Source organism: Rattus norvegicus, chromosome 8 (genome assembly GCF_021556685.1).
Source record: "Rattus norvegicus strain SHRSP/BbbUtx chromosome 8, alternate assembly SHRSP_T2T, whole genome shotgun sequence".
Classification (NCBI taxonomy): Eukaryota; Metazoa; Chordata; class Mammalia; order Rodentia; family Muridae; genus Rattus; species Rattus norvegicus.
Window position 1 is genome coordinate 59,468,535 of NC_141541.1, and position 17,743 is coordinate 59,486,277.

General features: G+C 42.0%; 1 protein-coding gene across 2 annotated transcripts in view; it reads left to right on the plus strand.

Moving 5' to 3' along the window:
* Positions 1–17,743, plus strand: part of LOC148004129 (uncharacterized) — a 48,186-nt gene that overhangs the window by 11,273 nt on the left and 19,170 nt on the right. For both annotated transcript variants that reach the window (XR_015627649.1, XM_087564135.1), the window contains one exon: positions 7,272–7,358. Coding sequence is in view for 1 of the 2 variants with exons in the window: in XM_087564135.1 (XP_087420261.1) it covers positions 7,272–7,358 (87 nt within the window). In the remaining variant the exon portion in view is untranslated. The remainder of the gene's footprint in view (positions 1–7,271; positions 7,359–17,743) is intronic.

The window sequence follows — 17,743 nt, forward strand, 5'->3', positions numbered from 1 at the left end:
AGGTGGTTGGAGGAGTTGGATGTTACCCAAAGGCAAGCAAAGAACTCCCTGCTGCTGCAGAATGAGAGCAAGGAGACACATGGTTGGCAAACAAAGGCAGGCCCAGAGGAGCTGGCTCTAGCCACCTAGGTGCACACGAGCCTTTCTCATAACGGAAAGCCACTGCCAAGCACTGATGACAGTATTTAGTCATTATATCCTACATTCCCACTCTTATCTTCCTGACCTAATAATGCCTTAGCAAAATATTAATAATCCTCACTCAGTATGAGCTGTTGAGACTAAGCCCCGGTCAGCAGCAACCCTGCCAGTCTATAACAATATTTACTAACTGCTTGCTTGACTGCTTGCTCTGGAGTTTTAACAGGGGTTGGTATTGACTTGACTAGATTTTCATATTTATATCTATTTTTCTCCACTCTTTTCAAAAACCAGAATAATATTGGCTGCTCTTAATTTCAAATTATGTGCAACTCCATAAGGGAGAGATCTTATCAAGTGCTGGTGAATATATGGCAGAACTGACTTTCATACAGCTGGTGGATTAAAACCACTTCGAAAAGGGTTTATCAGTGTCTTAGAAAGAAAACCCACACTGACCATCTGGTCCAGCCATTGTACGCTAAGTTATTTACTAAGGTAATTGAAAACACATCCCTTCACACAAAACGGGCATACAGATGTTTACAGTGGTTTTCACTTGTAGCTGCCAAAACCTGGAAGGAGTCCTATGCTGTGAGTCCAACTAAACAACATAAAAGAAAGAGCTACTGATACTTGGCAAGTGATTCTCAAAATCAGTATGTAGCAGGCAAAGCCAGAGGGAAAGAGAGAGCATATTGGTTACTTAAAATTCTCAAGAAACCGTCGCTTCAGAAACTAGTTCAAGAACTTCTGGCAGTGTGGACAGGGGAAGAAAGGAGTCACACGAGTGTACAGACTTCTGCAGACAGACATATGTCTTGACTTTGGCAATGGTTTGGGGAACATGTTTATATGTCACAAATCAACAGGTTGCAAAGTTTAAATATCTTCAGTTTACTGTGTGTTAATTATGCCTCAATCAAGGTGAGTGGAAAGTGGAAAGAAATAACTAGAAACTTCCAGCATTTGCATCGAGAAGAGAGAATGGATGTCAGAAAGTAACATACTGTTATTCAACTCAAACTGGACTGCATCCCAGTTGATCTAACAAAAATTGAAAATGCCCTAAAGCAAATTGCACTGAATGACCTAACATCACAGCTTAGCACCACAGTGCTCTGTGGAGTATCTGTTTTCTTCCTTATAAACCTGTGGTTAACCATGAGCTTCAGCTCCCAGAACCATAACAGAGAACACAGCTATATCATTAGCCTGGGAAAACATGAATATTGGAAATTCAGAGTGCAATTTCTAGTGAAGGCCGTCTTTGAGAGTATCATAAAGTTGAAAAGCTTGTCCCATTGTAAATGGAGACTGTCTACATATGTGGGTGACCAGTACCCACAAAAGAAGAAAAATAGGGCTATTGTTGTTGTCTCTGCTCAGACTGATTTAATCTATATCTTTGTGAATAGAAATAGATGCATGGGAACCCTGATGCTTGTGAAACTTCCTTGCTAAGGCAATGTATATTTATTGGGTGTTGTTTGGGCTCCAGGATGTATACCTGCCTCTGGTTCTTAAACTTGTGATCATAGTTTTAAATGTGGATTCTGGCCAAGATAATCAAAAAGTTTGAGGCTAGTACCAGGAATATACATTTTCTAAATAAAGGGCATGATGAAAAGGTCAGAATACTCTGCTTTATAATGTAGCCAGGAAACAAAAAGGATGTCTCTTCTTTTAGTGAACTATTAAGTCTACTAACTAGTGCCTCTATATGACACCAGCTGACTAACTTACCCAAATGCGCCTGTCAACCTCATTATATGCTGGATGAACACTTTTAATATGATTTCATCTACCAGAAAAAAGTCCATCAATGATAGACATACTTTTCATAATGTTTGTGGTACTAGGATCGGCCTTTGAGGCTAAAGATTATTGAAATCTTTTTGGCACCAGAGATTGGTACCTGGCCCATGTCTGCTGTGCATTCTTATTCAGGCACAATAACCCTGATAAGTTCATGCACTGCACTGGCAATTCTTTTTCGAATGTGGGTTGGTTCAGAGACTAAGCATTTGAAGTACAGATACCAGAACATACTAGAAATAACCACTACAAGATGTTCTGGAACTGAGCTCTGATATTAGACCAACAGATATTGGCAAGCATTCTTTTATTTGGTGAAACAAATAAAGCATTGAAATCTATTATACTCTTTAGTCAGGTTTGAGGAAGGGGAGAAACCCAAAAAGAGAAAAGAAAGAACATTTTCTATGTTTTACAGAGGCATGAAAGTAAACGCTTTAAAGGGGTCACTCATTGTTCTTGAGCAATTTCCTCTTTTCCCTCCTCCAGCCAAACAGTTGTAACATCCATGGTACTGGATTTATCAAGATAGAGTGTCTCCGCCGATTCCAGTCTCTTCTTAGCCTCTCACCTGACTGTTAGCCAGTGATAGCCCACAGCTATCAAAGTATGCCCTTCTGATCAGCAGGGGAGATACCACCCTGGAATATGTCAGAAAAGCAAAGCCAGATGCTTCTCTCCAACCCCCTGAATCTAACTCTAGAAGGCGGAGCTTAGCAGCCTGTTTTAATAGCCATCTTCCCTGGTGATGACGATACGTGGTAAAGACTGGGGCTCTTCCCTTATCACTGTTTTAGTCTGTCTTCCTAACTGCAATCATCTTGCCTACTTGTACTGGACACAAAGCATAGATATGGACATGTTCCCCTTTAGCACATAGGCCTCCAAGCCCCTCATTGTTCATACAGTAAGATGTATCACCTACTGGACTTCATGTGCTGGGCAAAGTAAATATTCAGGGCATGAGTGATGAGTGGGTACACGGCCACTTCTGTGGCCTCAGATGACAATGGTCTCCACCAGCTGTCCTGAACCTTTGTCACACTTTAGATTTACTCAAATACTACTAAAAACCATTCCATCCTAGAACCCCGAGGAGGGATCTCTATGAGTATGGTCTTTCATAGTTTTTAAAGCCCACTGATGTAAGGACAACCTGGAAATGAGTTTTGAGTTACCCTATAGCTCTTGCCTTCTTGGCTAGTTTGTTTTACAGTTGGTGTCACTTTGTCCCCAGCTGTAGCTGCCAAGGCCCAGCCCCAGGCTCTGCCATTAATCTTGTTCTTAGACAAAGCAATGTAAGAAGCAGGGATGGGGGGTGGGCAATAGCTGAGCTGAGTCAGCATTGTATCAAAGGCGGTTTTACATCTACTCCTTAATGTTAGCCTTGTGTTCAGAAGGCTTCTCTTGTCTACTTTCTAAACAATAATGATGAAGAACAGATTTAAATCTCATGTTGCAGCACAATCTCTCCTTGCAACCCTTCAACATGATTCCCTCCTCCTAGGGATTAAGAGCTAACTTGACATGAAACAACTGCTTTCTCCCTTCCCTCTACCCTCAGAGCCATTCACACTTTGGTTTTCTGTCTCCGCCACTCTTCTCCCTTCAGCTCCCTTTGCTCCAGCCACATGGAGCTCCTCGGTTTCTTGGGTGCACATGACCTTTGTTCCTGTTGATCATCATCCCTGTAACCATGCTCACCTCTTTGTAGATAACACAGGTGCTGACTGATGTGTTTTACAAAACAGCAATATAATGTGGCATGGCGGCAGGAGGGAGCATCTCAGTGGGCCCACCGTGAGGTGGCATTCTCCCCTTCCTCCAACAACCAAGCCAGGCCACAGACCTAGTATAAAGAAAACTTATTGGCAGGGGAAGAGAAGAGAGCCTGGAAAAGGGTAGAGATAGAGAAAGTGGGTAGGGAGACATAGAAGGACAGAGAGAGACAGAGAGAAAGAGGCCTGCTGGGAACATGCAGGAGAGAGGGAGAGAATAGAAAGAGGTGTGCAACCAATCCTCTTATACCCCTGGTGATGAGGTAAGCTGTTGCTAGGGTGCTGTTGCTAGTTTTCTGGGGGGAGCATAGTGCAATTGTCTGCATGCCAATATTTCCTGATTAAGGCTTTCTGGGACTACTCTATTTCAAGTCACTAGCACCCTTTCCTTCCTATATTTATTTATGGTGATTGGTTATCTATCTCCAAGTGCAGACTGCAGCAGTAGAGGAGTTTGGATTCCTACCTTGCTCACTGTATTTCCAGTGCTCAGAATGATTCCTATACATAAGAGTTGCCCACTAAACACCGATAGAATGATCAGGCTGCTCGTCTTGTAGTCAACTTTAGAAGTAGACCTCTGTGTTTTTCCCTGTGCCCATTTTCCTACCAGGGTAGCCCCTTGTGTTCCTACAAGATAGGGTGCCTGTTTGTCTCTGGCCACACTGCACAGGGGTTAGTGGGCTCTTCAGAATGGCACTGCAGCCGAGCTGTTCATGCTCACTGCCAACACTGCCAGTTCTGCCTCGATCTCTACGTACGTCCACACTGGCTCCATTCAATCTTGGCTATTTCCCTTTACTGCTGCAGATTGCTGGGAGTCAGAAAAAGGCTACCCTAATTCTAGAGGAGGAAACCTGGTGATCATGTTTCCAGTTCATTCCAATTATCTTTTTAGCTCTAAACTCCTATCCTGATAGATGAAATGTTATGTATAAAATTTCATCCATCTATCCATCCATTCCCTACTGCCCTTGAATATATGCTCTAAGAGGGAAAAGGTGCTTCTATTTTTTCTTTATTGTTAGTTCTCTAGTGCCTAGAAGAGTGGTTGACACCTTGCAGTCGCACAACATATAACTTTTTGTTGGATGGCTTTTACTCTGCTAAGATTTGGCTGTCACCAAATTCTCAAGTCTGGAAATAAAGTATAAGAAAAAAATACAAATGACCTAATGAACAGGGTTCTCAAAAGAAGAAATGGTCATGAAATATTTTTTAAAATGGTCAACATTGTTAGCCATCAGGCAAAGGCAAATAAAACGACTTTAAGACTCCATCCCTCCCTAGATACAATGGCCATCCTCAAGAAAAAAGAGCAACAGCTGCAGGCAAGGATGTAGGGAAAGAACAGCTTCATTTGAGAGTCCAAACTAGTAGAACTGCTGTGGAAATCAATATGGAAGGTTCTAAATGGGTAGAAATAGAACTAGCATGTGACCTAGTGATGTCCCAAAAGACACTACAACCTATCACGAGACACTTGTGCATCCCTGTTTACTGCTGCACTCGTCGCAAGAACAAGAAATGGAATCAGCTTAGATCTCCATTGAGAGAGAAGTGAATAACTTCTGGTGGATAGCTCTGTGCATGCAGGCTGTCAGGTTCCTTTCAGAGGAAATACCTATGTTTGATAAGCTTCCTTCAGGCGTGGGTTGTCTGTGAGTCTAGTGGAAATGAATCAATAGCATATTAGACATTTTTAAACAAAAACACACACCCAACAAGCTTATGTATTTGTTTATTGATGCAAACCTGACCCCAGCCTTGGTAGGAACTCACTATGCATTTCCACTAGACGCGACAATATTCATAACTGGGGGTTCCATGTAGTCTGTAACTCTGCACATATGTCCTTTGTAGAATCAAAGTCTTATGAAAAAATGTGAATTGAACCATAGTCTTTGTCATTTCTCATTTGTGGGGTTGCCAGGCATTTCATCAGACTTGTATGAGTAACTTGGGGGTTACGGGGATAGAGGGTTAAAATACTTCTCTAGAGAGGAGAAATCTGGCATAGTAGGGCACCAGGAAAAAGCAGGAGGATGTGACATTGATGGCTTTGTATACATTATAGAAAACACCACCAGAGCTTCCCTGCATCTGGGATCCTATGCCTTTAAAGACTTAGTTTTCATTCTTTCTTTTCAAGAGGAAAACTTCTTGGCAGGTATTTAGTGGTACTTGGGGATTTTATCCTGGGATCAGATCTCTCTCTCTCTCTCTTTCTCTCTCTCTGCCCTCCATTAGAAAATCTCATCTGGGAAAGGACAATAGATTACTTTGGAGCTTGACAAGCATAAGGTTAAGATGTTTTGCACCATTTTTATTAATACAGCTAAGGCAGGCCAGAAAGGGCCAATTTATTGACGTCAACCCCTTTAACCCCGATCTGCCCAAATGACTCAATCATCGACTGGGCTGGATCTTGTTCCCTCTGGGAATTTTGAGGGGGGTTAGAATTAAATTACCACCACTCAAACATTTTGTATTTGTTTTTGAAAGAAAACCTCATCCAAATGTCCTCTCCTCTCCTGGAATAGTGCAAAGAGATCCTTGAACAAAACCCAGCTAGGTGGCTAAGAAGCTGTCTCCCACCAAGCCCTCCATCTTTTTTTAAAGTATCTATTACTGAGAAGCTGCCTTCTCAAGTCCTGACTTGCTCAGGGTTTAATTACCAGCAGCTTCTCAATCCTTTCCTGCTGGGTTTCAGGCTCATTAGTTCAGGCAGGATGGGGGTTTGTACAGTGGCTTGCAAGTGTCTTCCTTGTTCTACTTGCCCCGTCGTGGTCTCTGGTCTCTGGGTTTTACTTCTTGTCTTTTATACCTTTATTCTTGAGGAAAATTAATCACTAAAATAATGTCTGAAAACATAAGTGCATGCAACACTTTTGCCCAACTATGGGCAATGCCAGTCAAAATCTCAAATATGCTCACCCTTTAATCTAGCAATTCCACTTCTGGAAATCTGTTCTACAAATGGGTACCCAAAGATGTAGACATAGAAACGCTCATGAAGTGCTATTTCTAATTTCAAAAGAAGAAAAGGAAGAAGAAAGAGGAAGAGGAGGAAGAGGAGGAAGAGAGGAGGAGGGAGAGGAGGAGGAGGAAGAGGAGGAGGGAGAGGAGGAGGAGCGAGAGGAGGAGGAGAACAACAACAACAACAGCAGCAACAACAAAACCCCACACCCAACTTAGGACTTGTATGCAAAGTGCATTAGGGAGAGGAAAGCTCGTCTCTCTCCTGACCTGGAAGATGTGTGACTTTTTTTGACTAAATATGATGATGAAAGGCAGATGTGCAATATTGAACAGTGTGCAGAAAGGTAAAGAGTGTGTGCATCGTCCAAGTACAGAAAAGACTGTTCTGTGGCTAATATGACCTTCAGGCCTATTGGAATTGGGTAGGACCCATAGGAAGAAGAAATAGAGTTGGGGGTGGCTTTGAATTTTAATTTAATGTGTTTATTTGATGTCAATCATGTATAACTTGTATAATGCTATAAAATCAAATTTTTAATATTTTCCACCTAGGGAACTTCTGTGGAGAGGCAACGACAGATCCATCAAAGCCCACTTATTAAGCTACCCTGCCTGTCAGTGATCGACTGCTATGACCAGGTATGCTATGGCAAACATTTCTTTCAGTGCTGCTTGATCCATTTAAATTTTTACACCTCCTTTCTGGGCTACCCATTGCTATGTGTTTGCTTACCCTGGGTACCAATTTTTAGACTGGCATATGTTATCTGAAATCCAGACATACCCAATTGATCACCTCTGTCCTGTGTGAACAGTCAGGGAGCCCTCTCCTTCCTCTCTTACTAACCCAGAATCAGCAGACTCCACAGCTGTTGACCATGAAAAAATTTAATGGCCAACACCCAAGTCGGCTAAACAAGACCACCCCTCAGTATCTTTCCTTTCAGCTACATAATCTACAACTTGTTAGGGAAAGCCTAGCAGAGACACCCCAAGACCTTTAGGCTTTGGCATAGCCCTATGTGGGTCCTTTTGCTCCTGTGCACCTCTCCTTTTGGCTGAACCCTCTGCTATTGGAATTTATCAACTCCCATGATCTCTTTGGGACAGGTAAGTAAAACATTTAGGTTTATTCTTTCTAACATATTGGTTTTGTTACAGAATGCTTCTTAGGGGTTCTTTTGCTGGACCAGGAGAGGAATCACAGACAGACTCCCTTTTGTATTGATTGCTATGGGTCCCAGAGATTCATGGGCCCAGCTTTTAAACCCAAAGACTCTATGTTTTTTTGTCTAGACTTTCAAAGAGCACAGAGTACCTACACTAGGCCGGATTTATAGCTCTTGAATGTCAGGCATCAAAATCCTTGTCTTGATTTTATCCCTTGGCATCTTCTTCAAGCTTTTCTAATGACCTGGCCTTACAGTAATTTTCAGTGTTTGTTTTTGGTTCTTCATAACTCCTTACTTTCTCTGGTCTCAGCTTCTAGCAGATTCTCTCCTTGGTGGATTTCTGAAGCACTTTAGCTGCTGTTCTAGTGTGACAGCTTTGGGGTGTTCAGGTTCCAGTGATGCTCTGCACTCCCAGCTTCCTGAGTGGAGTGCAGTCTCCATGGTTGTGGCTAAAAGCACCAGGCTCTCTGTGCAACCAACTCAGCCTGCTCTAACCCTGACCAAGATCACAAGGAGACAAGAGATGTTATGGAGACCTTCACTGAAACCTAATGCAGGAGCACTGAAACCTTGCACGGAAGGAATCCTCCTAGCAGACAGGAGAAGATTAAATATAGTCTGTATCTCTATTCAGAAAAGGGGATTCTGTCTAATTCCATCAGCCTTGCATAATGTTCTGACCAGTACCAAACCTTACACATCATAACCTGTTTTGCTGACTCACTGGAGAGTTCCTCTTCAGCAGGCCTTGCTTGAAGACTGTTACTAGGTCTGCAATAGCTGTAGATGGGGCTGTCTGTGGCTCACTAAGGGTTATTAGTGTTGGAGTGATGTTCTCAGCATTTCGTGGTGGCAGGTGTGAGCAGCTGTGTCTGGAACGAGGCCTCCTGCACCTGTAGCTCATGTCTTGAGGAACAGCTTTTGGTGTCCTCTTCCTTGTGGTTAAGAGTGTAGTTTCAAGAAGGTAATGAAATGTTTTCAAACATGATGACACAATGACAGCTTAGCCAGTTGTAAGAAGACAGGGTTCTCAGTTGATGGCTGCTGGCTCAAGGAAGTAGGACACAAGGGACATATCTGATAGATATTGACCACAGGGCCAGAGTGCTCTGATTCCAACAGATTAGGCTATTGAACAGAAGCCTACCAAATACGTACCCTCAGAAGTGTTTTTGTGACTCTCTTAAGTGTCTAAGAGTCCTTCTTGTATGTCCTGATACATCAGGAATCTATAGAAAGTGAATAGATAAGGGCTGTGTCTGGTTGTGGATGCTATTGACATAAGACAAACTCTGTCTTAGGCCTCATACACAACAGGGTCTAAAGAGCAGGTGTTGTAAATTTGATGTCACCACTTTGAGTGAAAATGGTGAGTGATAATTTATCTCTAGTGATCACTGAATCATGTTCTTATTTTCACTCCTTTCCCCTTATTAAAAATAACCCAGAGGGCAAGCTTTATTTTCAAAATTTTCTATGTTTATTTATGATTATTGTGTGTGAGGGTAGCTATGCACTTGCCACAGGCTGTCCAAAGAGTTCAGAGGATAACTTTTAAGAGTCAGTTCCTTCCTTCCATTGTGGGTTTAGTGGATCAAATTCAGGTCATGCCAGTCATCAGTCCTAAAGCAAACTTCAGTACAGTAGTCAACAATGAGGTGATTTGAGGATGCTCTCCTAATATAGGAAGTGAACATAATAAAGAGACCACAGACCAAGTCTTCTGGACAGCATTCTTTAATGTGTGTTGATTTGTGGGAGTCCATTTAATATAAAATACTGATCATCAGGAGTTGTGCTTCATGTAGCATAGCATATTCATTCATGAATGCTGTAGGGAGGCTAAGTAAGCCCTTGCTCTTGGGGAAGAACTTACATAATCACTTGACTGAGTTTTGCTAAGTTATAACTCTGCGGTAATAATGGGAATTTTTCGTGTGGTCCCTGTGGGGGGAAATGCCAATCTGGTTGTCTTTTTGAAAGAGATTTAAGAAGCATATACTCATGTTTTGTTTGGGGTATTATGGGAAAACTCTTATGGTTACCTTACAGACTAAAGCGCCCAAAGCCATTCTTTTGATAAAGCTATCTTTGCTGGTACTGAGAGCATGGAGGGTGGCATTTATATTGCCTTTCCCACCCCTCTGGAGTAGAGACAAATGATTCTGTTTGACATTATTAACACTTCCCCATTTTCCTTCCTGTCAGGGAGCTATTCACATGATCTCACTTTTAGGAGGTGGAACCATGAAGCCCTATCACTAGATTTAGCCAATTGACCTATGTACAGAAATAGTGCTCTTTACTCCCAGGTTGACATTTGGGAGCAAGTATGAAATATCTAAGACTCTCTTCCTCCCCATTGAGGAAAAAGTCTTGTGTAGACTCAAGACTTGATGGAGTCATAAGATTGAAGTGGCCTAGAGCTATCTTCAAGGGTCACTTAGGAATGGATGTTAGATGAATAAGAAATAAACTTGTGTTATGTTAAGCTCCAGGGATTCCAATTAATTTATTGTTTCAATATATTCTGGCCTACTCCAACCTATATTGCCTCAAACCAAGGGCATCCAATTGCAGATGACCCTGAGTGAAGTGGCTGTCCCTGAAATGACGTATTCCTAAGCTCCTCTTAACAGAAGAGCCCATATTGAATGTCAGCAATCCAGTTCATCTGAGACTGCTACCTACATTCCAAAAAGACGAGTATATGGGCAGAGTACATTTCACCAAAGGTGATCCAGTTCTCTTAGAAGGGAGATCAGGGTCTCTCTCTTAGAAGGACTGGTATTGGTCAGAGCCAGAATCTCTCAGACTTATCTCATCATGGTGGTGATAAGGAAGCTATTATTACCAGAAGCTAAAAATGTCTTTGAACAGTATTAATAGCTAACATTTATCAGAACGTATAAATATGTGAAATGTCTCATACCTTTTCAAGCTTTTAGTGAGACCTTCCCTGACCACACTGCTTAAGTAGGAATTCTTACTATCTCATTTCTCTGCTCTATTGTCTTCCTTAGCCACTCCCACTACTTATAGGACCTGCTTTGCTTGGTTGATATATTATGGTTTGCTCCTCTGCTTGAACATAAGCTCCAAAGATCAGAAATGCTTGTCTACTTATTACCCATGCCTTGAAGAATTTGTAGCTTGTGGTAGGTGTCTGTTGAATCTGTTGTTCTGTGTAAGGAGATGGAGAATGTGTACTTCATTGGAATTCTATATATTGGATGAGGTTGTGGGTCAAGTAGGGGATTTAATAGGGCTGCTTCCCTTGAAGCAGAAAATAGTGATTGACTGACCTGAAGTCCTCAGATAGGGGGCACAGATGAATGAGTAATGAACCATCTATCCAAAGTCAGCTTTATTTTGTCCTTATTTCTCTCTTCATAAGTATCCTGTAGTTTTCTGTCATGTCCTTTGTAGGTGAGCCCCAACCAGGAATGACAGTTTATATTAATTTCCATGTAGCAGAAACTGGTGTTGGAATATAGCAATTGTTGAGAGAGGTTCTAGGTTCACTGCTTAGAAGCTGTGGAACTTCTAGGTTGTCTCTTTTCTTTAACACTCTCCTGTTATTCTCTAAGCCAGAGAGTCTAACGTGGACTGCCTTGCCCAAGGGTTCTTGCTCTCTGATTCCTGTTGGGTTCACTCAATGGACGGTATCAACAGAGACTGGGAAGGGAGTAGCTGGGATATGGGAGGGGTTAACTCCAGTGCACACGCTTCCTTGTTGTTGCTTCCTTGCCTCCCTGGCATGGTAGTGGGTCCTATTGGGTGGATCCTTTTCTATGGCTCTTGTTCTCCTTGGAGTACAGGAACAGCATTCCTCTACAGCAACTCCTCTCTACCCTATTCAACCCTAGAGAGCTAACAGCTTTCAACTGTTAATTTCTGGATACTTGATCATTTCTTATCAGCTCCGCTGTGTCTATTGGGATATTGACTGACATAAAACCTAAAACAAGCCATTTGTATGCTCAGAGCCTTACTTTTCTTTTAGATACAATATAGAGCACAATACCTACTAAAATGTATGCGTTCCCCAGTAAAGATAGGAGCATGTGACAGTTTTTGTTTTTTCTCATATGAAGTCTTAGAACTTGGAGCATTGACTGCTAATGGTTGGTTGTATCAAACAGCAAATAGTTACTCTTATTCTCCAAGTTGTAGTAACCTCCATGGGAGAACAAAAGTGGGTCTCCATGAGCTTTCCAGAAAACACTCTGCTATGCACTACGGTTGATCACTAGAAATGAGAGCACGCTTTGTCCCCTAGTAAATATCTTCAAGAGTTACTTTTCTCATTGCTGTGATAAAATACCTGGGATCCTAAGAGTTTAAAAAGGACAGTGCATCACTGCTGTGAAGGCATGACAGCAGGAATGTGAGGCGGGTGGGCACATGCTATCCTCAGTCAGGAAGAAAAAGCAGATAGGAGGTGCAGACAGAGCATTAAACCTCTTAGCTATGCACTTTCTTCAGCCAGGCTCTATCCACTAAAGGCTCTACAACCGTTCAAAATGGTACCCTCAGGACCCCCTTAGGGGGAATTAGAGGAAGTATTGAAAGAGTTGAAGGAGTTTGCAACCCCATAAAAACAACAATACCAACCAACCAGAGCTTCTAAGGACTAAACCACTACTGGGTCATGGACTGACCCAGGGCTCCAACTGCATATGTAGCAGAGAATAGCCTTGTTGGGGCACCAGTGGAAGGGGAAGCCCTTGGTCCTGCCAAGGTTGGACCCCCATTGCAGGGGAATATGGGGGAGGGCAATAAGGGGGATGTATAGGGGGAATACCCATATGGGTGAGGAGGAGGGGAGGGAATGGGGGCTTATGGACAGAAAACCAGGGAGGGGAATAACCTTTGAAATGTAAGTAAAGAAATATATAATAAAAAATATGGCACCCTCAGCTGGGTACCAAATGTTCAGCGATGTGAGCCAATAGGGACATTTTTCTTTCAAACTGTGTCAGCTATTGTACTGCTACAGGTAATTCTTACTCACAATGGCCATAAGGCATGGTTACCAGTCCTAAGATCTGACAAAGTGTTTGCCCACAATTGGTCTTAGCTAGGCAGAGCTGGGATCTAGCCATGTCTCACTCATGTCCCTCTGTATATAAAGCCAAAACTCTTGTCATCCTGGCTGAGGCTCGACTAGGGCAGCTATTCCCATTTCCTTGCAACAAGATTCTCAGCTCCCTAAGTGGTCATATATGAGAATGTGGCTTTTCTTATTTTCCACCATCACCTCATTATGCAAATGAGTCTCTCAATAACAAGTCTCTGATATATAGGCTGAAAGGGGCATTTCTGTGCCTTGGGCTAGGCATGCTTAATTAAGCTGTGGGGACTTCAAAGGAAGGCTGTAGGATTCATCAAATGCTGATTCTTGTCAAGAGCCACACAGAAGGATGACCAAGAAGAGGAGAGAGTCCTGAAAAGAGGGAGGGCTGAACTGGGGTGAGGGAGAGGGGCCTAGAGAGCGTTTGGTGTGTGGAGGTGGGCAGTCCCTACAATAAAGGTGAAAGCAGGAAGGAGGCTTCTGTGTCTCAGTGAGTGATAGGGTTTCTGATTATAAGAATCATGGAGAGGGAGTAGAGTTCACGGAATCCCACAGGCATCAGGAGTGTCTGTGCCAAGGGTTCCGCTAGAGAGGCTGGGTGCAGAACTCCTGATGAGAGGGAGTTCAAACTGGCATTTTCATTAGCTGAAATTCTTGGAATAAATAAAAAGTTTTCTCTTCTCCTTCACATTCATAATCATCTTTCATGAGGTCTTGGAGGAGTGACACATACCTCTCAAGAAGTTGCATTTTGCAAACACTTGTTCATATTTGATCATATGAGAATAAGAAAAGGCAGTTATTTAGTTCTTCCCTTCCTCCCACCCTGAGACAAACAGACTCTGTATGTGTTAATTTTGAAAAAGAACCTTGCAGTGCTCCTGTTGACTAAGAGACCCACAGGGCAGCTGATGTGGCAGCTGCCTCTCTGGGAGTTGTTTAGGAGAGTGAAAGTCTGGACACAGCGGGAGAATATTCAGGGAAGGATTTCTGTTTTCCACCTGACCTGTCCTGATTCTATTTTCATATTCATTCACATTGAATAAAATACCTGTAATATTTTTCTATTTATCCTGTGTTAGCTGAGGGAACTCTGTTTCTTGCAAGTCAGGTAAGTATTGATTATCTGATTGTGTCTATAATAGAAGACACATTCCCCAAGTCACCTTACGTTTTCCAGGTTTTCCTTTTCATTCTTCCCTTCCTTCCTTCTTCCTTCCTTCCTTCCTTCCTTTCTTTCTTTTTTCTTTCTTCCTTTCCTTCTTTCTTTTTCCTTTCCTTTCCTTCTTTCATTCCTTCTTTCTTTCCTCCCTCCCTCTTTCCCTTCCTCCCTTTCTTTTAAAAATTTCTTAGTTCTTTTAGAATTCCACACAGTGTATTTTGAGCATATTCACTCCATCCACTAACTCTTCCCTGATCCATGTCCCTTCTCCATTCATCCAACTTTGTGTCATTTTTTTCCCCATCAAGACCAATTTGTGTGGCTTGAGTGTTTTTGTATGTCTTCTATTGAAGCATGGTTGACTTACTAGAGTCTATGTTCTTAGAGAAAACCAACTCTTCCTTTCTCAGCAGCTAATGATTGATAATATTTCCTGGGCTTGGGGTGGCATTATGTGCATGCACCCCTCTCCATTCTGGGATTCAGTCTGGCATGAGCTTCCGTAGACCTGTGGGCGCTGTCACAACTGCTGTGGGTTCATATGTGCAGTTGTTCCGTTGTGTCCTTATGACACGATTTCCTTGTACTCATCCACGGCCTCTACCTCTTTCGTTCTTTTTGCCTTCTGTTCTGCTTTGGTCCCTGAGCCTTGGGAGGAGGGGCTTGGTTCTATTTGGGACTGAGAATTGCAGTTACTTGTTTTTGAACTTCAGTCAGTTGCGGTCTGTGTTAATCAACATCTATTGTAAATAAAAGCTTCTCAGATGAGGCTTCAAGATGCACTGAGCTATTGGGGTAATGGGTAATTTTCCACTTTCATGGATGATTTTGCCAGATTGTATCTATCTCTGGCTCATAGAAGGCTAAGGTTTAATTAAACCTAAGTCCTTTCCTTAAGTACTTCAGTAAGAATTGCTCCACAGAGCACATTTGTGTGCTGCAAAATCAACTGGGACTTTGAGAAAAAGGGGTGAGTAGGAGGAGTATTCACTAAAACAAGTGTAAACAGACTTAGGCTTGAGTGTTGGGCAATCCCTACTCAAAGGAATGTTCCTTCGGTTTGTTCTGTTGTCTGTCTCACTAGCTCATCATGCTCTCCTTGCTTCTCACATTTTTTTATGTTTGATTTCTTGTACCCTACACACACACCACTACCAATCATCCATTAGACTGGATCATAATTCTTTAATGATCATTTTTAATGTCTTAATTCACAAGTGCACTTAGAGTCTCCGATTCCTGCCAAATACGTTGCTATGAATTGAATCATTGTTGCCTCATCTACCACTATTCCTACTTCAAGGGTGAAGCTCTCTACCTTACATAAAAGTATTTGGAGATCTCTTTTCTCTTCTTTTTCTTGCCCCTTCCTCTTGTCTCATTCCCCATTAAATCTCACCACATGGAACCATGAAAAAAAAGTATTTGGAGATGAGGACCATGGATGATAATTAGATTTAAATAGAATCATGAGTGTGGGACCCACATTTTAAGACCAGCGTCCTTGTAAGAAGAGAGTCTAGAGATCGCTCCCTCTACCTGTCTTCCTCCTTGGCACATGAGGACACTAAGAAGACACCATCTTGAGTTCAGGAAGAGTTTCCTCTCGGGGATCCAGCTGGGATGACACCCTGATCTTGGACTTCTTGACTTTACATCTATGAAAAAATAAATATGTTTTGCTTAAGCCATCCAATCTCTACTATTATTTATGGTAGGGGATGCTGTCATGTTTTGCAGTAGCCTAAACATTCTATGGTGTTATGTATGTAATTTACTCATGGAAGTTGATAGCATTATTTATGGAAGATGTGCTGCTTTGTTTTTATCAGTTTGATACAAGCTAGGCTCATCTAGGAGTAGGAAACGTCAACTGAGAAAATGCCTCCTTCAGATTGCTTATAGGTTGATGTGGAAGGGTCTATCTAACTAGCGGCCTTGTGTTGTGAACAAACACATAAGTAAACAAAACCAAGTTGAGTGGGCCATGGGGAGCAAACCAGGTAGTAAGCAGTGTTCTGTGGTCCCTACTTCAGCTTCTACCTCCAGGTTCCTATCTCAACTTGTGCCCTCAATTCTCTTTGGGATGGAATATATCTAAAAGTAAAATAAATCCTTTCTCCTCAAGTTGCTTTGGGTCTTGGTGTCTTATCAGAGTAATAGAAAGCAAACTAGAATAGAAGGTTTTATTTTTCCAAGGAGTGATGGTTTTCTCCATCAGCTACTATAAGAACTGTTACCAGTCTTGAGGCTAAATTTTTCTCTCATGTATCTCCACTTCAGTCTCAAGAGATTACCAAATAAAGCCCCCCAAATGGTAACAGTGTATCAAATCTTATAATTATTTCCTTCATTGTCTGTGTTATAATGAAAACCCTGTGGCTTTCAGGGTCAAGGGGTGATTTATAATGATCCTGTAACTGGCAGGGCTTAGATGACAGTCTTGACCTGATGCCCAGGGACATCGATTGGAATAAATTCTTTATCATACCAGTTCTTGTCTGGGCACATGAGCTCATGGCTGACAGAGATGGCATCATGCAGTTGATCCCTAGACAGTATGAAAACTTTTCTGATGAAAATGTCAGAAGTGCTGAGGGTTGATAGCACCGGCATCTTCTCATGCAGCTTTATGAACCCCACATAGCTGGTCCTGGAAAGGTGCCCCTACAGCTCATCCCTCTTGGATTTCATTTGATATGTAAGGCCAGAATTGAAGCATAAAAGAGGTCAACGAGGGGCTTCTTTCTGGCAGCCCCTTCTCAGATCATGTGCTCAAGGCTTGGAATGAAATACTTGAAATGTCTCTCAAGGTCTTCCATTAGTCTGAATTATTTTTAAAGGGAAGGGAACTTTTCTGTCCTGCATCATTAACATTCTTTGTCATTCTCTAAATATTTATGAAACTCTTAATATCTCCTAGTGCTCTTGGTAACAAGATCATGTATCTAAAAAAAAAAAAAACGGGTTCTGTGACTTATCTGAGAATCTTGATAAAATAAATTCCCCAAATCCCTTTTTAATTAAAGAAGAATCAGAAATTCATTGCACCCCACGCTAAAGCATACTTCCTTCCTAGGCATTTGCTGCTGTTCTAAGAGTCCAGAGGAATGTAAGAATCCAGAGGCAGGGCATTTAGTTTTTATCTAGGTCAGGCCTAAAAGACTCCTCGTGGGAAGCATGAATTTCCTGTCTTAACAAAGACGGAATGATCACCAACTCTTCTGAATTTGTAAAATAGAACAAGGTTTTGGGACAGCAAATCAGAGCTGTCACAAAAGCCAGCTGGACAATCCCTTTTAGGAAAACAAAAATACAGGATCTTGAGCTAGGAAATGAGAGTTTGGGCCTTGGCTCTGGGGCTTGGGCATGGTTTCCTGCTGTTTGTATAGACAATGAAGATTGCTGTCCTCATGAAACTGTCCTATAGGCTTTCTGTGATAGGACAAGTTGTTGGAAACATATAGGGGACCTGATATATAGGCTCTGACTGCATTCAATAAAGCTCTGTGCCTACTGACAGTGTGTAGATAGCCTGGGTTATTATAAGTTTTGGCCTTTTGTAAGTAAAATGTTATTTGAAGGAGCTTGATTTAAAAATAAATAATAATGG